The sequence below is a fragment of the Gobio gobio genome (assembly GCF_949357685.1).
Source record: "Gobio gobio genome assembly, chromosome: 2".
Taxonomy (NCBI): domain Eukaryota; kingdom Metazoa; phylum Chordata; class Actinopteri; order Cypriniformes; family Gobionidae; genus Gobio; species Gobio gobio.
In genome coordinates, this window is record NC_137098.1 from 50187768 (window position 1) to 50212079 (window position 24312).

The window sequence follows — 24312 nt, forward strand, 5'->3', positions numbered from 1 at the left end:
GATCCGATGGCGGGGGAGGAAGCTGGACAGACTCGGCAGACCCAAATGTACTGTGAGGGTCTGTTGGGAACGTTTGGCCAAGCCCCCTGTCAGAGAGATCTTCAACTCCCACCTCCGGCGGAGCTTCGACTGGATCCCCTGGGAGTCTGGAGATATTGAGTCCGAGTAGACCATGTTCTCCACCTCCATTGTCGATGCGGCCGCTTGGAGCTGTGGCCGTAAGGTCTCCGGTGCCTGTCGAGGCAGCAATCCTCGAACCCGGTGGTGGATACCAGAAGTAAGGGATGCCGTCAAGCTGAAGAAGGAGTCCTATCGGGCCTGGCTGGCTTGTGGGACTCCGGAGGCAGCTGACAGGTACCGGCAGGCCAAGCGGACTGCAGCCCGTGTAGTCGTGGAGGCAAAAAAATCGGGCCTGGGAGGAGTTCGTGAGGCCATGGAGAAAGACTATCGGTTGGCCTCGAAGAAATTCTGGCAAACAGTTCGACGCCTCAGGAGTGGGAAGCAGTGCGGAGATGGGCACCTGTTGACCTCAACTGGGGATATCGTCGGGCGGTGGAAGGAATACTTCGAGGATCTCCTCAATCCCACCGACATGTCTTCCATTGAGGAAACAGTGGCTGAGGACTCGGAGGTGGACTCGTCCATCACCCGGACTGAAGTCATCGAGGTAGTTAAAAAGCTCCTCGGTGGCAAGGCTCCGTGGGGGATGTGATCTGCTCTGAGTACCTCAAGTCTCTGGATGTTGTGGGGCTGTCTTGGCTAACACGCCTCTGCAACATCACATGGCCTTCGGGGACAGTGCCTCTGGACTGGCAGACCGGGGTGGTGGTCCCTCTTTTCAAGAAGGGGGACCGGAGAGTGTGTTCCAACTATAGGGGGATCAGACTTCTCAGCCTCCCCGGGAAAGTTTATGCCAGGGTACTGGAGAGGAGGATTCGGCCGATAGTGGAACCTCGGATTCAGGATGAGCAGTGTGGTTTTATACCCTTTCCAGGGTGCTGGAGGGTTCATGGGAGTTTGCCCAACCAGTCCACATGTGTTTTGTGGCATTCGACTGTGTTCCTCGTGGCATCCTGTGGAGGGTGCTCTGGGAGTATGGAGTCGGCGGCCCCCTGCTTAGGGCTGTTCGGTCCCTGTATGACCGGAGCAAGAGCTTGGTTCGCATTGCCGGCAGTAAGTCAGACCTGTTCCCGGTGCATGTTGGACTCCGGCAGGGCTGCCCTTTGTCACCGGTTCTGTTCCTAATTTTTATGGACAGAATTTCTAGGCACAGCCCAGGGCCGATTTCGTCGCTGCTTTTTGCGGATGATGTTGTCGTTTGGCCTCCTCAGACCAGGACCTTCAGCGTGCACTGGGGCAGTTTGCAGCCGAGTGTGAAGCGACTGGGATGAGAATCAGAGTCCGAGTCCGAGGCCATGGTTCTCAGTCGGAAAAGGGTGGATTGCCCACTTCAGGTTGGTGGAGAGTTCCTTCCTTAAGTGGAGGAGTTCAGGTATCTTGGGGTCTTGTTCACGAGTCTTGGAAGGATGGAACGGGAGATTGACAGACGGATCGGTGCAGCTTCTGCAGTAATGCAGTCGATGTACCGGTCTGTCGTGGTAAAGAAGGAGCTGAGCTGTAAGGCAAAGCTCTCGATTTACCGGTCGATCTACGTTCCTACTCTCACCTATGGTCATGAGCTGTGGGTCATGACCGAAAGAACAAGATCCCGGATACAGGTGGCCGAAATGAGCTTTCTCCGTAGGGTGGCTGGGGCGCTCCCTTAGAGATAGGGTGAGAAGCTCGGTCACTTGGGAGGAGCTCAGAGTAGAGCCTTTGCTCCCCCACATCGAGAGGAGCCAGCTGAGGTGGCTCGGACATCTATTTCGGATGGAGGTGTTCCAGGCACGTCCCACCGGGAGGAGGCCCCGGGGAGGACCTAGGACACTCTGGAGGGATTGTGTCTCCCGGCTGGCCTGGGAACGCCTTGGGGTTCCCCTGGAAGAGCTGGAGGAAGTGGCTAGGGAGAGGGAAGTCTGGGCGTCTCTGCTTAGACTGTTGCCCCCGAGACCCGGCCCCGGATAAGCGGAAGATGATGGATGGATGGAATAAGTTTTTTATGAGTTTGGGCTACACATATTTATTGGATGGAAATCCTGCCCTTTTTTTGAGTGTATGGAGCAATGATCTCTGATCTCTTGTCAGGTGTTCTCCAAACTCATCAGGCATTATATGAGACTTTAATAAAGACTTTAATAAAAGGGTTGCAAAAATTATGGCCACCGTGTTTTGGAGAAAAGCATTTATTTCATAATGTGATTTACCCCCCTGCTTTCAATTCTTTCACTTTAATGAAAGGTTACATTTTTGCGATTTTTTGGTAATGAAAGATCAAATGGATAAACAATGAAGATTTATTTTTACAGCCGCCTTTGATCAAATATACCAGGGGTGCCAGTAATTCTGACCACAACTGTGCAGCGCTTTATACAATACAGATTGTTTCAAAGCATCTTTAATAACATGAAAATGATGCATTTCGGCTGTTGTTCAGATGAAGTCAGTTCAGTGTTGATTCAGTTCCATTGGAAGATCATCAATTATTCAATTAGTTCATTTAATCTATAAAGCAGTTTTGCAAAAAAATGTCATGATTGTCCTCAGTTCATTTCTCATTCAACAGCACCAGTACAGTCAGATCAATAATATTGTTAAATATTAAATGTCTCCAAATAAGCAAGCCAGAGGCGACCCAAAATCCAAAATCCATCAGTTGACAGAATGAAGAAAAAAAAAAAAACCTTCGGAGAAACCAGGCTCTGTCAGGGGGCCAGTTCTTCTCTGGCCAACGAATGTGCACGGTGTGATTATGATTCAGGCTGCATCACAAGTCAGAATTCAGATTGGAATCGGTAGCATTTAAATATTCATCCAGTTCCCTTTGCTTGAAGATCAGATTCATCATGACCACAGGGTCTTTGTGGAGGACCTGTCTGGTTGTTGTGGTCTTCGCTGAGGATCTGTGCCGATGGCTGTCATGTTGACGAATCTTTCACAGGGGATTGTCTAGTACGCTCTCTGCTGACATTCAGGGCTGCGCTTTGGTTGTGTCTAGGTGCAGGACCACCATCATTACAGCCTTCAATGCCACATGATCCTTCAGAAATCATTGGTGCTCAAGAAACATGTATTTTTATTATCAATGTTGAAAACAGCTGCGCTGCTTGAATTTTTTTTTTTGTGCAAACCACTTTTTTTTCAGGATTATTTTATGAATAGAAAGTACAAAAGAACAACATGTATATGAAATAGAAATGTCACACTATAAATATCTTTACTGTCACTTTCGATCAATTTAATGCATCCATTTAATGCATCCTTAAAAAGTGTATAATAAGGCAGTATCACACAACTGTGAGTGTTATGGCCGTATCATATGAGACTGTTGAGAGTGCGATATTGCTTTTGTACAATAGTTAATCCAGTATCATGCAAGAGGAAAATGAATACATAATACAAGCAGGCCTACTATTAATCAAAGGAACAAAAAAATCTTATTGCAAAAGTCAAAACCCTCACATTATGACTCACCCCACAGAACATTTTCATTACTATACATGTATGATTAATAGTCACCTATACTGTGTTTGTTTGTAATATCAAAACAGAAACCGTAGCTTATGATTCACCACTCAGTTAGTCATTATAATGACAAATGTGGCTGACCAATCGGTGCAGCATTTTCAAAGGGAGCTTGATGAGAAGGTAATAATATTATAAAACAATTATACTTGCATTTAGGATACATTTCAAAGCAGTGTTTAGATTTTAAAAACAGGTAACCAATTGAATTGTGCCCTGGGGGTATTCCAGAAAGCAAGGTTAACTTACCCAAACCTTGCTTACTCGAGGTATGCTGGTCCCGAAAAGTAAATTCAGACAACTCAGAGTATGTTCCCGGTTAACACACAACACAGTCTCAACAGAGCGACGAATCGATGATTCACCATGGAAACAGACGATAAGAAAAGGTGCGCCATTCTACTTCCTCTTCTTCTTTTGTTTAATGGCAGTTTACATAACCTAGTGCACATTGCCACCTATTTGGTCTTCATTTATTAAGTAATCTTTATTCACTGAGAATAAGGATTATATTGTTTGTTTGATGCTAATTAATTGAATGCATATCCATGTGTGAGATGACAATAAATAAATAAATAATACATATATTTGATTTGAGTGAACATTTAAACATTACCATGTTATAATATATTTTTATTCTAATTCTTTAGAATTAATATATATTATTGTATATTATATAGCTAACTGAAACAAATTTGGTTATATTAATAACTATATTAATTATATAAAACACATCTGAATACCTCTTCTCTGGAGCAGGTTATGTTCAGAAAGTGAGTTGCCATGGTTACTTACATACCCTGAAAGTTACCTCCATTTTTGGAACTGAAAGTTGAGGTTATCTGCTTACTTACCCTTAAACATACCCAGGTATGTCACATAACCTGCTTTCTGGAATACCCCCCAGATTGTTATCCAGTAAAGTAAAATAAGGTAAACTCTGCCCTTGGTCTCATGACACCACAAGCAAATATGACTATTTATTCATATGGACTAAGCTTGGACTATATAGCCTCTTCTGAATGAAATTGTTATAAGCAAGGCTTGCAATTTTGTTTTTCTGCTTTACAATCAAATGGTTAGACTTCTTTGTATTGATGTATTGAAGCAAGAGGAGCTGACAAGTTACAATATAGATCAAAGTCTTGTTCTGAAATGTCATTTTCAGGAAAAGAGCTGACGTGTAAAGATAGGTTAAGAAACCACTTGAGCTCCAGCTTTGTGTCACTGCTAGATGGAGAGTCTTGAGTGCTTTAATTGAGTTGTGCTCAGAAAAAAAGGAATAACAGTTATGTGTTCAGATGTTGCACGACATTTGAATCAGTCTGCATGACATATTATGTGGAAAAAAAACTTGTGAGAAGGTGCAGTGTGAGCTGAACCTCATTAATAGTGCTTGCTTAAAACTTTATTACCTCATTTTCATTGGCTATTATCTTCTTACATGTATTATATATAGCAATATATAAATCTGGGTAACTCATAAAACGCATTAATATAATTTTTAATGCAAGTAATGTTCCTTCTTATAAAAGCATAATGGAATTAAATACAGGACTTGCATATAGTCACATCAGCACTTTTCACACCCATCTCTTCTACTCTGCTTGAACCTGGAAGCTACTTAGATCTAATGTATCATTTACAACAAAAACTGCTTCCATTGCACATTAACAGACAATGACTGGTGACCAGGTGAATGCAGCCACTACACTTCCACTTACAAACTCAGTCTGGGGTCAGTAAGATAGAAAGAAAGAAATGTATACTTTTATTTTGCAAGAATTCATTAAATTGCTTAAAAGGCATTTATGTTGTTATAAAGGACTTCCATTTAATATAAATTATGTTCTTTTGAACTTCTAGTCATCAAGAATCTTGGAAAAAATATATATATATCACATGAATGCATCACAAAAATATTAAGCAGCACAACTGTTTTCCGTAATTACAGAGCCCCTAAAGGGACTTGGTGAAGGGCAAAAAATAATGAGATGAGAAGAAAAATGATTTGTCAATGCTTTTACGTTCCCTTGAGAAACTTTGCATTCGCGTGCAGTTTCTCGGGGGAACACAAAAGCATTCAAATATATATTTTTTCTACCATCATGTCCCTTTTAGAGGCTCCGTACTACATTGTTATTAAGAAATTTTTCTTGAGCATCAAATCAAAAATAATAAAAATGACTTCTGAAGGATCATGTGACACTGAAGACTGGAGAAAAAAATGCTGAAAATTAAGCTTTGCAATCACAGGAATAAATGAAAATTTTAAAATTAAAATTAAAGTCATTTTAAATTATAATAACATTTCACAATATTACTATTTTTACTGTATTTTTGATCAAAGACACAACATAAAAAAAAAATGAATTGTGGCCAGGGCTAAGCAATGACCTTGACGCCTTCTTCCTTAATATTATTATGCACTACGTAGACATGAAAGTTATGACTGACCACAAGTCTTATGAGTCTAAGTCATCTAAGAGGCAGGAGACCATAACAAAATTCTCAAGATTCCAGAAGATTTTCTTCAAGAGAACACATCCTTTGTTGTGTCAACTGTGGTTTAAAGGCAGTACTGTTCTTGACTACTTACAAATGACCCAATTTATGTAACACTATTCGTTTAACAAGAGAATAAAAACACTTTAGTGGTATATGGTGTGCAATGTTTATTGAAACATGATTACAGATTAACAGGGTCAATCCCTTTTAGAGCAGTTAAGAATCATGTTGGTAGAAAATGTCAAAATAATCCCCTTTAGACATATTTTATGGGATTGAAGAGCTTAGAGCTTGGCCACAAAGCACTGCATGTGTATGACAGTCTGGAGACAAACAAGCTTTAGCGGAAAAAAGACAAGACGTAGGTATAACCGTAACGCTTTTTAGTCGAATCTCGCCCTTTGCCTCAATCTCTGAAATTTACGAGGCAGACTTCTTCTGAGAGAGGTTGATCTTGTCACCCAGACTCAAAGCCATACCCTATTGAAAAACAAAAACAAAGAGGAGTTTTCAATCATGCAGTAAAACATCACATAGGCAAATTCAAAAACTGACAGGTTTTAAAAATAAATAACTTTGTAATTGACCATTAAATTCCAAGAATATAAGTGGCTATAAAAAAAAAGGGCTCCAGACTAACACTTGAGGGCAGTTGCACCAGATTTTAGGTCAAAGTTTTGGCTGTAAGTCAATGATGTCCTCTGTCAGCAGGGAACCATAACTATAACCAGCCACCATCTACTGGTTGTGGTGGTAATTTCATTTCTCTTCTCCTTCATTTCTTTTTTTAACCCTTAAAATCACCCATTGGGGTCCAGCTGACCCCACTGGACTTTTCCTTCATTTTTAAAAAGTGTTCCCTTCTTCTCAGGGGTATGAGACTCTGTGATTTTCCTAAATAATCTATCTAAACATGCACACAAAATCTGGGCTTGATTTGGTTGTTCTAAAGGTGTGTAAATATTGACCCATTGAATGAAAAAAAAAAAAAAAAAATTCACTTTGTTTGTCACAAAAATAAAACAAAATCCAATATAAATATGAAAATGTCTACATTTAAATCAAGGTCTGGTCCTAGAGCATAAACACAAAGTGGAACGAACTTTCTATTTCACACACACACACACACACAAAAATATATATCAAAGTTATGAGAAGTTAAAGCATCAAGAAAAAATGAAGTGAAAATGAAGTCCCTATGGACCTCCGCTGGATAGTCATTGCACTTTCTTTCTTTAACTATAATTCCCAAGGTTTTTCCACAAACCTGCAGATGGCTGTATTCTATCCCTAACACAGAGCAATGTCCAAAAACAATTTAGATTTAATTAAGATCATCATTTAAGTGATTTTGTCATAAAAAAAATAATTTTTAATGAGCCAATTTATGGCCTAGTTAAGTAATTGTGCAGTAAATAGGTACAAAAAATATCCACAAAAACACAGCATAAATGTAAAGTTGAGAAGTAAATAAAAAAAATTATATATAGTTTTCCATGTACATTTTTTTTTACATTTCCTTATGCAATCTCTCTGTAAATGTTTGGGGTCTATCTGACCCCAAGGATCAAAAACGTAAACCCTACTTGAGTAGGGGGGATTAAGAGTTAATAAAAGTGTTTGTTTGCCAGCCCCAACATTTTTAAACTTTTAGTTTTACAAATCATCATTAAAACTAACATTAAAATTGCATGATATTTAGAGCTTTGAAGTGCTGGGAAAAGCTTGAAGCACTTGAAAGAGATGAACAACGTAACAATTGTTTTGGACTATTTCTGCCACAATACCATGGTTACAGTTAGCCTTACTACATTGAATCCATGGTGGATGATGGTGATTTGTGGATTAAAAAGCCTTTTATAACTTATTTGTTCATGGTACATTTCTCCTGGTTTCCACGTCAGTGCTGTTTGATCTGATATCTGTGGTTTATAACAGAATTTTGTGCTGAATTTGAATGTTTTGCAGTAGATCTCGTTGTGATGTTATTAATTTTGCTGCAAATTAAAACGCTTTTTCACTGGATCTCCCAGCGCTGTGTATTAACAGTGTCACATACTTGAGATCAGCCCGCCAGGACCTATTCTGAGCTTGCGTCTATTATTGCTTTGAGCTATTATTATTTGTGCAGTGCAGGTCTAACGAGTAGCATGGTTTCGTTTAACTTTTTTTCACTTGCCATTTGATGTTTCTCATATGCAATAAAAAATGACAGCTCTTATCATTTGGGCAATGTGGTGGTGACACCAGTGCAACCTCTAACGAAATTGTGGCACTTGCAGGAAATAAGGTCACAGAATAAAAATAAGGCCATGTGGTCGTAGTCTGGAGCCCTGTTTACAAACGTAGATTGGGGGTTTATAAAAGAAGTTACTTAATCCATTACTGAAATTCTTAAACAATATCCACGTCTATAGCCACATGAATGATAATCTACTGCAAAGATCCCAGTGCCTTTTAATTAAAATGGTGCAAAGAGTAAAAAACTTTACCTGGCTTTTAGCTCGAATGCGAATATGTCCATTGACTGGGGCATCAGGTCCCATGTGGATTGGCTTTTCGATGCTAACGTTTGCAAGGGCATCCTCTCCAAATATAGAGCGAGCATACAGATTTGCTGCCATGAAGCCACAGATGCCGGACAGGGCCTAAATTACAAAGGAAAAACATGAGATACAGTCCCCTCCAAAAGTATTGGAACAGTGAGGACTATTCCTTTATTTTTTCTGTAGACTGAAAACATTTGGGTTTGACATCAAACTATTTATATGAGACAAAAGATCAACATTTCAGCTTTTATTTCCAGGTATTTACATCTGGATCTGATACACAACTTAGAAGATATAACCTTTTGTTTGAACCCACCCATTTCTCATGTGACCAAAAGTATTGGAACAGATTAACTTAAAATAGATTAAAGTGAATAAGACTTAATATTTAGTTGAAAATCCTTTGCTTGCAATAACTGCATCAAGCCTATGACCCATTGACATCACCAAACTTTTGCATTCTTCTTTTGTAATGCTTTTCCAGGCTTCCACTGCAGCCTCTTTCAGTTGTTGTTTGTTTTGGGGGGTTACTCCCTTCAGTCTCTTTTTTACCAGGTAAAATGCATGCTCTATAGGGTTTAAGTCTGGAGATTGACTTGGCCAGTCTAAAACCTTCCACTTTTTGCCCCTGATGAACTCCTTTGTTGCTTTGGCACTGTGTTTTGGGTCATTATCTTGCTGCATGATGAAGGATCTCCCAATCAGTTTGGTTGCATTTTTCTGTAAATTGGCAGACAAAATTTTTCTGTACACTTCAGAGTTCATTTTGCTGCTGCCATCATGTGTTACATCATCAATGAAGATCAATGAGCCCGTCCCAGAAGAAGCCATGCAAGCCCAAGCCATGACATTAGATCCTTTTTTTCTCCAAACTTTAGCCTTTCCATCACTTTGGTAGAGGTTAATCTTTGTCTCATCAGTCCATAAAACTTTGCCCCAGAATGTTTGAGGCTTGTCTCTGTAGTTTTTGGCAAATTCCAGCCTGGCCTTCTTATTCTTCTTGCTAATGAGAGGTTTGCATCTTCTGGTGTAGCCTCTGTACTTTTGTTCATGAAGTCTTCTGCGGACAGTAGACTGTGATACCTTCACTCCTGCCCTCTTGAGGTTGTTGCTGATGTCACTAACAGTTGTTTTAGGGTCTTTCTTTACAGCTCTCACAATGTTTCTGTCGTCAACAGCTGATGTTTTTCTTGGTCTACCCATTCGAGGTCTGTTACTTAGTACACCAGTGGTTTCTTTCTTCTTCAGGACATTCCAAATGGTTGTACTTGCTATGGTCAATGTTTGTGCAATGGCTCTGATTGATTTTCCATCTTCTCTCAGCTTCACAATTGCTTGTTTTTCACCCATTGACAGCTCTCTGGTTTTCATGTTGGTTACACGTCTAACTATAAATGCAGTCTGCACAGGCAAAACCCAAATCTGAAACTGAGTGCTGACATTTAGTGCTATTTATTGTTTGAATAATCAATGTAATAGGACACACCAGGGCAACAAAACACACCTGTCAGTCACATGTTCCAATACTTTTGGTCACATGAGAAATGGGTGGGTTCAAACAAAAGGTTCTATCTTCTAAGTTGTGTATCAGATCCAGATGTAAATGCCTGGAAATAAAAGCTGAAAGATTGATCTTTTGTCTCATATACATTTTTGGATGTCAAACCCAAATGTTTTCAGTCTACAGAAAAAATAAAGGAATAGTCCTCACTGTTCCAATACTTTTGGAGGGGACTGTACATGAATGTTAATGTATTCTAAAATCATAGAGGCGTTTACTCAGGGTTGGGTAGCAATTTATTACATGTAATCTGGATTACTTAATCATATTCTAAAAAATTAAGTACTTGAAATTAGATTATATTACATTTTTAAATACTTGTAATCAGACTACATTACTTTATTGATTGCATGTTATTCTCACAATGGCAGTAAATTATTCATAATGCTTTTTTGTTTTTAATTTTCCTTTCTAAAAAAAAAAAGAAAAGCCCACTGCTTATATATACGTTTAGATTCAGAAGGTCTTCTAAATTTGTGGAATTGTACACACAGATCAGCCACTAGTCATGTGACTATCACTGAAAACTGAACACACAGGGCATGTGATCACTGAATTTACACAAATCATATCACTTTATAGTGTTTTCTCAACACTGCATAATGTAATCAGCTCCTGACAAACACAATAATTATTAGGGCTGGGTTTTGACACAAATGTCACAATTCGATTCCGATTCCCAAACTTGCAATTCGATTCGATTCAATATCGATTATTTTGGATATATATCAGGTACAATATATGGCAAATTTTCTCAAGGAAAACAACTAGTAAACTATGGGAGTCAGTTGTAGCCTAATATTGAAGGTAAAAATTAACTGATTTGTATACAAACACTTAAATTTCACTTAATATTTTTAATAATAATAAAGTTATATGAAATATAAACATTTAAATGGTGGCTGTCATAAAAACTTTTTATTCAGATTTATTCAAACATGCATTCAATATTGAAGAACATTAAAAATTATAATGAATATGTAGCCTAATATGGTGCATACATTTATCAAAATGCTCCTCTCTGGAGTTAATTTTCTAGCCGACTAGCGAGTTTATGAACACTGGATATGGTTTTCTGAGGTAAATGTGACGTTACAAGCTGTTTTACTGATGTCTTTCCGCAGTTGAAACACTGATTGAGCAATTCCATGTGACATGTTACGGATTTCAGTAAGTTGTCCTGCATCTTTTAATACACTTTCAGATACTCATTCATGTTTATTTTGCGCTGTAACTGGTATTAAAGCAGATGAGTTCACGTGAGCTCCGCGCTGCCGCTTCTCTTGAGCTGAGCTGTGTCAGAGCGATCACACACCACAACGAATTTCGAAATAAATTGGACGTAATTTAAAATCTGAGACTTTGTTTCATATCAATAGTAACAAACAACAAAGATTATTCAGATTTATTGGAAGGGAGGCGTGCTACAATTTCACGTTCATTCATCAACTGAAAACAGGATGACTAATCGATTCCTGGGATTTAAGAATCGATATTGGTTCATAAAAATGAGAATCGGATATTTTTTACCCAGCCCAATTAATTATTATTTGAATTTGATCAAAACAATCTCTGATGACAGTTAATGGTCATATGACATGCAGGTAAACGAATCAAATATTCCCTTTTAGTAAATGTTTTATTTTGAGTAGATTTCTTTGCCATTTTTATTTACATTTTAATTATTTAATTACTTAAAAGTTTTTCATTAAACTCACAAACCCCTGCAGTTTCATGAAAAACCCAAGTCTGGGAAACCCTGAATGTAAATGTAATATTTAATGCACTTCATGTTGTTGTTGTTGATAAGAATGGAATATTTTTTCTTTCTCTTTGTAACTTCATATCAATATGGTAAAAGATTATCATTTTCAAATTAATGTGATAAACGCGTTAGGTCAAAAGTAATCTAAAAGTAGTCAGATTATATTACCTTACATTTGTAATGTAATGGATTACATTACTAACTACAATTTTTGTCATGTAATTTGGAATCAGTAATAGACCACAATTTGTAAGTATCTGCCAAACACTGTGTTTACTGTTCTCATCGAGTGAGTATTGTACCTTCTCTGGGGTCAAGCACCTCATGTTGGTGGACCTAAGAATGTGTAGGAGATACTCGTTCAGATCTGTAATGTTGGTGTTGACAGTAACCTATGTAGAAACAAAACAGAAAAAATTCCAGACATTTCCTGTTAACAGAAAGGAGATTAACGTAGCCGTTATCCACAAAGAATTCACCAGTCCCCCAGACTTGCCTTATTTTCCCACTCAAATTCAGCCCACATCTGTCTGAACTCCGCATCTGTGCAGGAAGCCGCCTGAATGTAGTCCATGATGTCAATGTGAATGTCGCTGAGGACTACGCAATTCCTGTCACTGGCTGCTCCTGATACATCATATACTGCAAAATATGTTTTTTTGATTATTGAAGTTATTCCAGGACCTACCTCAACAACAAAACAGTACAGGTTTATAAATAAGGATATCTACATATATAGTCTACAAACCTATGTTTCCGAATATGATGCCATTCTCTGTGGAGGCCACTTTCACATTAGCTTTGATGTTGGCAAAGTCGTGAGGAGCCAATGTGAGAGGAGATGGTTTCTCAACCAATTTAAGATCACCTGGAGTTTGAGGAATACGTTCAGTTAAACATGCACCAAAAACACGCTAACAAGTTATTTTTATGGATGAGAGGAAAAACTTGTACCAAGTGTTGCCAGCTCCAAGGTACAGTTCTGTAGGGTGTCACTAGTCTGATTAACAACCAGGACATCTAGGACGATGTCATATTGATTGACATGGACATAAGCTTCTGCGTACACAGGATCTGAGAAACCAGTCAATTGGGTGACCTGAAAGAAAACACGAGATGATTCAGTCTAGAACATGGTTTTCACCCATGGGGCCGGGGCACAATAGGGGGCTGAAGATCACTGAAAATTATTTAAAATGAAACAAAACAAGCTAAAAAAAAAAAAAAAAAAAAAAAAAAAGCTATAAAAGCAACACAAAAAAAATTGTTTAATTCACTACCTCAACAGCATTTCCCCCTACAGCCCTGGATATATAAAGGTAGCCTAAGTTTAAAATGGCCATTTCTAGACCTGGAAAAGTCATGTAAGTATATTTGTTGAATAGAGTTAAATCCTTGAAGAACATTCAGCTTTTGAAACTTCTGGAATTCAGAAATGTATTTATTTAATTACTATTTTTTTTTAAACTACGGACACTTATAAAACCTATACTTATATTTTAAAATAAGCATCGAAAACAAAATGTACAGCTGATGCGCTAGAGGAAAGTTATTAGCCTATATGGGGGCTTCAAATATTGTTGTGGTCTTGGGAGTCAAAAGGTTGAGTAATTTGGATGGTAATCTAACTGATGAACAAATGCACAAAAATTATAAAAGCTACAATTATATTATGATAAAAAAGATCAAAACCAGCAGTTCAAATACTTTGCTGGGGGAAAAAAAACATAAGCAGAAGTATGAAACTATTATATAGTGAGAACATTCTTAAGACTCCTGCTTGATGTGACACTTTAGTGTTAAAATGTCCATCAGTTGAACAAACATGCCCTCTGGTGGTAAAAGATGCCAAACTACAAACAGCCTTTCCAATTACGTTGAGCCTTGAGCTAGTCACCATCATAAAAATATGGCTTGTACAGATTTAAACAGATACAGATAAAATCCTCCAAAGACCTTATTAAGTTTAGAGGCCAGAGGGTCTAAGGCTTCTTTCCTCTGAGTATTGCCCATCGCGGCCAGCAGACTGAGTTGGAATTGGTCTTCTTTGGATGCCATCTCACTCTTAGCGGTCAGCTGCATGAAGGAAATCGGATCATCTGCCTGAACAGTCACGTTACGCTTCTCAGACTCTTTCTGAAAAAACAAGAACAACAACATAATTAAATATCATGGTCACAAATGTTGATCTTTTAATCAATAAGGCATTATCCAACAACATGTCCATCTACACCATATTAGTTTTTGAGCTCAGTTACTAGGAGGAAGCAATGAGGTTTACCTTCTGAGACAGTTTCTCCTCCTCCAGTCTGACAGCGAGCATATGGGACAGGGATCTGCGGCACTCCTTGTTGAAAATGTCATTCATGAGGGGCGAGCATTCAGACAGGACTTTGAGGCACAGCGAGATCCGGTCCACGTCATCATCGGTGATGGGCTTCTTGGGTAGAGACGACTTGCCCAGATGGAGCACAGTGGCCATGAACAGCATGGCCTCTGCCACAAATGACTAAAAACAGCAAAATACCATTTATTCTACCACGATTAGACATGAATAATTCGATTAACACTTTAGTCACTGCTCATGGAATGAGGATTATTAAAAAGGAATTTACATTTTGTCTTTTTTTGTCCTCTGCAAGGGCAACATAGCGCAGGGCCACTTTGGTGAGGGTGGTGGCCAGTGAGGCAGCAACGTAAAAGTCTCCATCCATCAGGAAACCCCTTAGAGGAGGCCTACAGGATATAGGGATATTTTAGAGATGTAAAACAGAGGACAATCTCCATAATGTATCAGTAAGGGGAGATAATCACCTGTCCTCTTCTTTCTTGGATGGCCTGTTGGAGCTCAGGGCACTCTGAGTGACGTAGGTGCCCATTTCTGTCACCAGCTTAGGTGCTGGAGTTGCACTCACCTCCTCCTCAGGTTTCACCTCTCCAGACTCCTTCTTCAATTCGTTCTCCACAATTGGGATCTGAATAAGAAGAAAAGAAAAAAAAAAGACAATTTAAAATAAATTAATGTTAAATTAATGACCTCTATAAGATGTAGTGGCATTAATAAAGGATTGCTAATCTTTAAAGAGTCAGCCATATATATCGGTTTTGTATTTATATTGTACACTGTACCATTCACACTTGACTTGTTTTCTGGAAAACTGCATATTTGAATATATAACTATTATATTAATATAGTAGTAGTAATAGAATTATTGTTATATTCAGGGTCTCAGTTTCTGACAAATTAATTTCCACAACCTTTAACTTGTAATGACTGGATAAGGATTAAAAATAATCATTTTACAGTAATCACACTCACAATAATAGCTTTTATCCAAATAAATAGTTCAAAATGTTCTATTATACAGACTATATAACTTTTCATGACCTATTAAGATACTATTCATTTCCAAGAATCTTCCAGAGCTGGAAATCACATTTTTGGAAATTCACAAATATTTCCAGGACCATGTGAACCCTGTATATAGAATCTTAAAATTGTAATATTATACAATTACATTTTTGTCCGTATTTCATGACTTTCATTTTGCACGGCAACACTATTTAAACCTCAAGCTTTCCATTACTCACCCTCATGTCATTCCAAACCTGTAAGACCTTTGTTAATCTTCGGAACACAAGATAGATATTGAAGATATTTTTTGATTCCATTGGGAGCAACACAATTGACACATTCAAGGTCCAGAACGCTAGGAAGGATCATTAATCCATGGGACTCCAGTGGTTTAACATCAATTTTATGAAGCGACGGAAGTGCTTTGTTAGCACAAAAAAAAACCATTTACAAAACAATATTTTCCATATAGTATTATCCAAAGCACGTTCACGGAACAACTTCCGGGCTTGAGTCAACACAACATGCATGCGTCGTGATGCCCCCCTTCTGGATTGCAGGTCAATATTTTCATAAATAAAAGTGGTAAATTATGGGTTTTCTTGTGCAAACAAAGCACTCACGTTGCATCATAAAATTGAGTCACAATGAGTCCTATCTTTCTGGACCTTGAATGTCTAAATGGAGGCACAGAAAGCTCTTGAATTTCATAAAAAATATCTTCATTTGTGTTTCGAAGACGAATTAATGTCTTATGGGTGTGGAAAGATATGAGAGTGAGTAATTAATGACAGAATTTTCATTTGTGGGTGAACTAAGCCTTTAATTCAACTTGATATGGTAACTGATATCACTCTCAAGGAATTCATTTGACATTTCAGTTGTCCGAATTCATTTTGGTGCTTGTTCCGGACAAGCATTAATGACGAGCCCTGGATGTGACAAAGTGATTCAAATTGACGCACTACAGACCTCTCCCAAAGATCTGCGGACTTCTGTCATGACACTCTGGATGTCCTCTTTAGTGCTGCAATATTCACCCAAAATCCACAGAGCGCCTCTGTAAATCCTGCAACACAAAAGTCCTTTTTTTTTAAATCACCGCAATGCATCAAAATCCCTTTTATAACACTAAACAGGACAAAGTACTATTAAGCGGTCAAGAACAATACACCAACTAATTTTTCATATATGATTTATGTAATTGGATACATCAAACTTCTAAGGAAGCAGTTAAAAATCATCTCTTACTTGACTGTCTTAATAGCGTGGAAAACCTCCAGCATCTTCTCAATGATGAGAGGTCGAAGGTTGTCAAACCTCTGAATCGCCTCACGCACAAACTCCAGCACATCGGCTGCGGCCGCCTCGTTAGTGTCACTCAGGAACTCCATCAGCTGTGGCCACACAAAACACAAGTAGTGAATTTAAGAGTAAAAATGAGAAAAGGGCTAGACATCTTAACAGTAAACATTAAATGGTCCACCGATCTAGTGAAGTGTATAACTTCAATTTCTAGCAAAGAATGTTTTAAAACAGTTTAACTGCAAAAAAGCATTCTGAGTGTTCAGTCAGTAGACATACCACAGGGATGACATTGGCTGCCATGTCAGGGAAGCGCACGCTACACGAGTGGAGAGTGCGAACAAGCAGCTGCCTGTACTTGTCTGTGTCTTCATGTTCAGTCACATTGTTGGTTTTGATGACTTCTTTCTTTAGCACTATAACCAGCTGTAGAAAAAGAACAATTCAGGCACTTTGCTTGAATAGGACAGAGAAATGAATTAGCAATAGTAATTTTTAATCATCTTATGAAAGACTTAAATTTAGTACATTATATCTTCTTGATATTTTTTCTCCATGTAATGAGAGTGAATGGGGATCCAGGATGTCAAGCGCCAAAATCAGAAAAAAAGTGCTAATAAAGTAGAATGTGGCACGTTATGCAGCTTTTACACAAGAATTTGAGTATGCAAATTGCTTTGGACAATGCAACAAACATGATATGACTTCACAGTGTTTGGAGCCACCTTTTTAACATTCAACATAAAATAAATAATAAAAAAATACAAAATGTAAAAACTACTCCACTTTCCTGCAATGTTGCAAACCCACAGCTTTAAGCCCCGGGTATACTTCACTTTTCGTGCCCGGACGCGTCACGTGCGCAGCCCTGTCCGCGCGTCTTTCAAAGTATACTACACCACGGATGCGCGCGGATGATCGATGCTCTACCAGACATCGGAGGGCAGCACTGAGTCCTGTCATCAACGGGACATTCGCTGGGCATGATTGGAGAAGAACTGTAGTGCATCCACCATTGCAACATAGTTTGGAAGAAACACTGAAGAATCAAACATTTTTTCAAGCGTGTTGTTTTTAAACCGGTCTTTGCACACTCTTCTTCGATGGCCGAACACTGTGCTCAATACTGTGCGTATTGCCACCTAGTGGACTCTCCTGTACTGCTGGCGCATGCGCTGTTGCACGCGGACCATCCGCGCGGTCTCGAAATTTGGGCTGCGCGCGGACGGGGTGTGCGGCCGGCCGCGAGCCCTCCGAATGACGAAAATTACGTCATGCGGGCGGTGCACGAATGGCCGAAGTATACCCAGGCCTTTACAGTGTGTGTTCTTTTAATTCAGCTAAGGGGTCACATAATGACATATCGTTCTACTGGTCAAATCTTCATGTGATACAAAGCAAACTTGTCCACTAAACTTTAGAACGCAGCAAAATGTGAAACTTCTTAGCGTGAGCTTTCGTTTTCTTGTCTCTCGCATTTGTCAATGGAATGAAAAGTGTAGTGTGACCACCCCTACTTGTGTGGTTCTTTTTGGCAGTTTACTGTCCCTTTTCCCTTTCATTACATGGGAAAGAGTGGCCTATACATTTTTCAACATTTCTCCTTTTGTGTTGCACTTATGTCATACAGGTTTGGAACGACATGAATAAATGATGACAATGTTCATTTTTGGGTGAACTATCCCTTTAAATGGCATGTTATCACACACACCTCCTCTACATTGCGGGATGACACCAGATCCAAGGCCAGCTGTAGCGTCTTCTTGCGGACCTCAAGATCAGGAGTGGTCAAAACCCTCAGAATATCCATCACCAGGTCCTACGAGCAGAACAAACCACCAAGCTTCCTGTTACTGGTTTCATTTGTGGAGCAAATGGCTCCAACTGAGGTGATGAACTCATGTGTACCTGCAGCACACGCTCATGTGTGGGATGTTCCTTCAGCTCAATCAGCCGGTCCAGAACAATGAGTTTCACGTTGTTGTCACTCTCTTTAATGATCAGATCAATGTAGCACTGAGCAGCAGCCTGAAACACAGAGAACATTCAAACAATGTCATTCCACTTTATTTACCACCATGCAGAAAAAGTATATATGGGAACAACCATGGTGTAAGATGCTGTACCTTGATGGCGGTGGGAGCGCTGGACAGAGTAACCAGAGTTCCAGCGGCTTCATATTTTACAGCAGGACTGGATGACTGCAGCAGGTTGTATATACAACGAATGAAACGAGCTCTCTCTGAAGGGTTGGCATGGCAGACCTAAACAAATGTAGAGATATAAAATAGACACAGTGAGAATGTGTTCTAGAATCTATTCTAGACCACCTGATAGTATGCAGTGAGCGTAAGGCCAAAGAGCTCAGCATTTGCTTAAGCATGAGCAATGATGACATCAGTTCTGTAAAAGAGTAGTTCATCCAGAAAAGAAAATGAAGATTTGACATTGGCAACAGTGGAAGTGAAGTTTATCAGTAAACATAAAATATTGTATCACAAAATTTGTATAGACCACCTTCATTGTGTTTTTGTCCCTTTTGGAGCTTAAAAGCCCATGGTCACCTTGAACTATTGGTATTATTCTTCTTTTTTAAGTCACAGAAAACAAGTAGCATACAGCTTTAGATCGACATGAGGGTTAGTAAAAAAAAAAAAAAAAAAAGATTATAATTTTTACTGAATTTTTATTGTTGCGTTTACTATAGTTTTTAATTTTAAAATTGATATTCATGATTCATAAGCCCCGTTTCCACCAAAATTACCCAGAACAATTTGTCCCAGGAACTTTTTTCCCCCAGATCTGTTGCTGTCTGCGTTTCCATTGCGGTCTAAAGTACTGTGAAGATTAGTCCGGTGATGTAGGACTGCAAGCGACTTTCCAGAGCACACTGGATTTCGTCTTCCATGAATACATTTTATTAAGCCTGAACCTCGTCATCGGCCCATCGGTCGTATTTTTTAAACTTCATTGTTGATTCGAATAGCAAACAACTCTTACTGACTTTTAGGCTGAAATAAAATGCTGGGTGAGCTCAACCAATCAGCATGTTCAGCGACCAAGTCCGACCCCCGAAAGCTCCTGAACTACCTCATGAGCAGGGCCGTTTTGAGGGGGAAATTTTTACCCAAATTTTTACTTCATTTAGATCCCAGTTTATGCGGTCGAAAAACACTGAGTATCATCCCAAAGTCCCTAGTTCGTGGGGAAAGTTCCTGCGGTTGAAACGCGGCTATTGATATTCATGATGTATTCTTTCACCCTTATTCTTCGCCTTTAAGAAGCCATTAGTTACATAAAAATCGCAGTGCTGAGAATTTAAGGTTGCACAATTTTACTAGTATATGGTAATTGAAAGTCTTGAATCCTCAACACAATTCAGCCATGAAAAGTTAAGAAATTTCAATATTTGACCATTTTAAATACTGTTATAAATATTCCAAACAAATATTCCTAGCATATATATTATATTTATTGTAGCAATGTTAATTAACTTAAAATATTTATTTTTATGTCACTGAGACAATGACAAAACAGCTCAGAAAACGTCTGAAAAAGAATTAATAATTCATTTACTGAGAAGGCTCGATTGTGTGAGAACAATAGAAAAACATTTGACCCTTAATGCCCAGCGTTTCATTTTGGCTACACCTACAAAAACGGTCTCAAAATTGTTTACATTCAAAATCTCAGGGAATGTAAGACTTTTCACACCAAAAACTGTTAAGAAATGTGTCAGCTGGCTGGTGTCATTTTGTGTGACTTCAGCAAGCTGTGGCAGTTCATATGCAACTGTTGTTGTGATAAATTTCAGTGTCAGCTACTGTTATGTGTTGTTTTTACCCATATTTAGAGAAAGTTCAATATTATTTCATTGCTTTATACTTACAATGCAATTCTGCTACTCTTGGTCTCTGTGGGTTAAACAATAATTACTTAAGATACGAATAGACACCTCACCTTATAAATTAGCTCCACAATGACGAGCTGTAGAATGTCTCCAAAAGTATGCACCTGGTCAATACATGTGCTAAGGTAGTCCAGAGCTCTATCCTGCAAAAATTTATTAAAAGAACAGCTACTTAGCTTCATGATATTAATTCTTGTAACAACAATTTTTTTTTTTTTTTTTAATCAGACTGTGTACCTGATCTGCATGAATCAGCATCATAAACGCATTTCTCTTGCAGCTTGCATCTTTTTCATTTACAAGAAAATCATGAATCAGCTCAGGAGCATCGGGGATCAAATGCTCAAAGTTCCTAAAAAAAAATAACGAATGAAATATGAAAACGGTCTTTGATGTTTATTTCTCACTTGTGCACACAAAGATCCATCAACACACCTGTAGATAGTGTAGATGGCCAGGACTGCATTACGCCGTACGTAGCTGTGACGGTGCTCCAGACAGGCTCGGATCGCTGGCATAAGGGGCTCCAGCAGCTCAGATTCCTTCAGCTTGCACAGAAAGCGCAGGGTGGAGCCACGGATGAACTCATTGGGATGCTGGAGATCCTGCAGGTGCATAACACAGATGGTACATTTAGACAAAGAAATAGACACAATATGCCCTCACAATAAGCAATATACATATAGTTTCATATTTCATGCCTACCTTCCTGTAGGCATCACAGACCAAGATCATCTCCTGAAGAAGTTTGCCATCAGGGGTAGTTTTGGGAACAATCTCCCAAAAAACTAGGAGTAGTTTCTTAATTGTGTGGTCCTGCAGAGGCAGCACAAACCGAATGATGGTCATTAACAGGCCTGGCAGCTTCTCTCCATTCAGGATCATGATGATAACCTTCTTCAAAGCCTCTGTCTTGGCTTTGATTTCTCCCTTTTCTATTTTGACAACAAAAAAAAGAGAGAGAGAGGAAAAACGGTTAGGGTGCATTTTAACCACCACATTTATCATCTTTCAAAATGTTGGGGTCAGTAAAATTAATCATTTTAATCGGCAAGGATGCATTTGTATTACATTGATCAAGAAATGACAGCTGAGACTTTTATACTGTTCTAAAATAACATTGTTTGAAATAAATGCTATTCTTTTGAACTTTCTAATAAATCAAAGAATTGAGTGACACTAAAAACTGAAGTAATGGCTGCTGAAAATGCAGCTTTGCCATCAAAGGAATAAATTATATTTTAAAATATATAAAATAGAACACCATTATTTTTAAATTGTAATATTTAATAATATTGTTTTTACTGTATTTTGGTCAAATAAATGCAACATTGGTGAGCAAATACATTGAAAAATCTCACCTACCCCAAACTTTTAAACGGTAGAGTGCATGAATACAAATTTAAAGGGTTAGGAGAATGGACCTCATTGGTTCTTGAGGAAGCTCAAACATGCTGCATAACACACAAGAATGAACCTCATTGGTTCTTGCATGTCAAGCGAACATTCTTGAGCTTACGGTTTCCGTTGTGAGTTGATGAATGTTTATATGTGAATAAAAGCCTAAATTAAACCTGTTCATCATATAAAGCGATTGTGCCTCTTCAGAAAATTTGGACTAAACCACTTGATCATATGGATTAGTTAAACGATATCTTTATGAATTTTTTAACCGTCAAAGTGGTAGTGGCGTAGCGGTCAACAGAGGGACAGAACGTTCATTAAAATAACTTAAATTGTGTTCTGAATAAAAAGTCTTACGGGTTTGGAACAACATGAGGGTGAGTAATTAGTGACAGAATCTTTATTTTTGGGTGAACCCTTTAATAATAAATTATTACACAAGAGTATTACCTAAATCAGCTTTTAAGCTGACTTCTGATGGGGGTTCAGTGTCATTGGTGACATTGATGAGGGTGTAACACACATTCTCCGCGGCTGTCATGTTGTAAGCTCTCCTTCCCTTCACGAGACTCCACTCAGACAGAATGCCTATGAGGTTTCCTAAAACAAAGGTCACAAAATACATTAGTAAGTTCAAGTGAATTGTCATTTACTACCATAAAGACACAAACAAAAATGTAATGCATCTAATGATGCGCATGCGTGTAATGCGACAACTCTATTGAAATTACGCACATAGTTTGGTACTTTTATACATATTGATCTACATGAAGTGCCCTGAGCATTGTCCCAAAGCACTATACAAATAATTAGCAGTAGTAACTCAACTGTCACAGCAGGTCATGTGATGAAGGACTACCAGCATCATATAGAATAAAACCCCATTTTCTAGATTGTTATAACTGGAGTAACCTCAGGTAAGTGTACATAATTTCCATGATATTTATCAACATTGATTGTATAAGTAAAACTTTCTGTAACTAGCAAAAAATGACTGGGTGCATTTCACGTATCTTGCTCTTCAAGGAACACCATGATACTGCCACAGTATGTGCAACTACATAAACTACAACTAATATTAGAGTCCATCTGTCCTGTTAACAAGAATATGTTAATGAAGATCCTGTCAGAAGTCTCACAGTCTGCGAACGTTCTGGGATTCACTGAATTAGCAGCTAACGTTAGTTTGAAAAGCCTAAGCCAGCCGTGACAAAAGGCCGATTTATACCATGTTGTGCATGTATTACAAACGCGAAATGTATATCAGCACTGCTGTCTAATAACACACATAATAACACAGTCCATGTCGTACAGTTACATTACTGATTACGTGATCAATCGACATCACTGCTGCAGTAGCGGCTAGCACGCTAACAGTCTGCGATAAAAACGAGCACAGAAAACCGGTGATTGTTGTCTGTGGCTTAAAATAACAACACATTTGTCTTTTATTAATGTGCTTTCTTATAAAACTGCTCATTTGTTACCTTTCAAATAGGTCTCAGGTCTTTCTCTTCTTCTGTATGCGCATCCGTGTCTGGTGAGATTTCTGATCCTTCCGAGTGACGTGGAACCTGACTGACTTGGCCACATCAATACTACAGCGAGCCAGAAGGATCACACAGTTACGCAAACGCGAAAGTTTGTTGCAGCGTGATGATGTTCGCGACTGTTTGTCTGTAAAACCGAATATTTGACGCGAAAAGGTTCGATAATAGGCTTAATAAGCTTTTTGTATTAATTGATCTGCGGGTTATTAAGCTTTAACAAAAAACGTTTGCTACTGTACATAAAATAGGCCTAAACGTTAGCTGAAATAATATAAAATATATAAAATAAACATTTTTTTTTATTATTTCACTTAGATGCCAAGGCAACATTTCATTTTAGTTTATCTTTATGTAGCCTACTAAAATAGCTAAAACTAAAACGGAAACAATTGCCTAATAAAAACATTATTATTATAACTATAGCCTAATAGTAGGCCTACTTCAATGATACTAAAACAATACTGAAATGAAACACTAATGGCTATGAAAATACATGTAAAAATAAATATTTTATTCAGATTCAGTCTCTTGGACAAAAGACAGGCCTACACTATAAGGAGATTTTTCCGTAGCATTTTTAGTTCTCTATTATATTTACCATTCAATCTAAATGTATATTTAAATATTCTCTCATGTTTTAACAACTAGAATATTGGAATATTGTTAGGCTATTATATTTACATTTACAATGCAACATATTTTGAGTAAATGGATATAGTGAATGATAAAACAAATTAAATAAGATTATTATATAAAACAGTTTTTATATAGCCTACAATTTTAT

The 24312-nt window shown here is 38.3% G+C and overlaps 1 protein-coding gene across 1 annotated transcript; it reads right to left on the reverse strand.

Annotated features, from left to right (window-relative positions):
* Nucleotides 1–5009: 5009 nt before the first annotated feature.
* On the reverse strand, nt 5010–23572 carry copb1 (COPI coat complex subunit beta 1). The gene is made up of 22 exons (XM_079810529.1): nt 23466–23572; nt 22429–22578; nt 21280–21509; nt 21010–21179; nt 20812–20926; nt 20625–20717; nt 18791–18928; nt 18573–18692; nt 18376–18483; nt 16944–17090; nt 16611–16756; nt 16332–16428; nt 14819–14979; nt 14620–14740; nt 14286–14513; nt 13961–14140; nt 12959–13103; nt 12753–12872; nt 12501–12646; nt 12307–12396; nt 8622–8777; nt 5010–6609 (listed from the first exon to the last, which is right to left on the reverse strand). The coding sequence occupies exons 1-22, from the start codon at nt 23569–23571 to the stop codon at nt 6550–6552; spliced, it is 3027 nt and encodes a 1008-aa protein (XP_079666655.1). The 5' UTR covers nt 23572; the 3' UTR covers nt 5010–6549.
* Between the last annotated feature and the right edge of the window lie 740 nt (nt 23573–24312).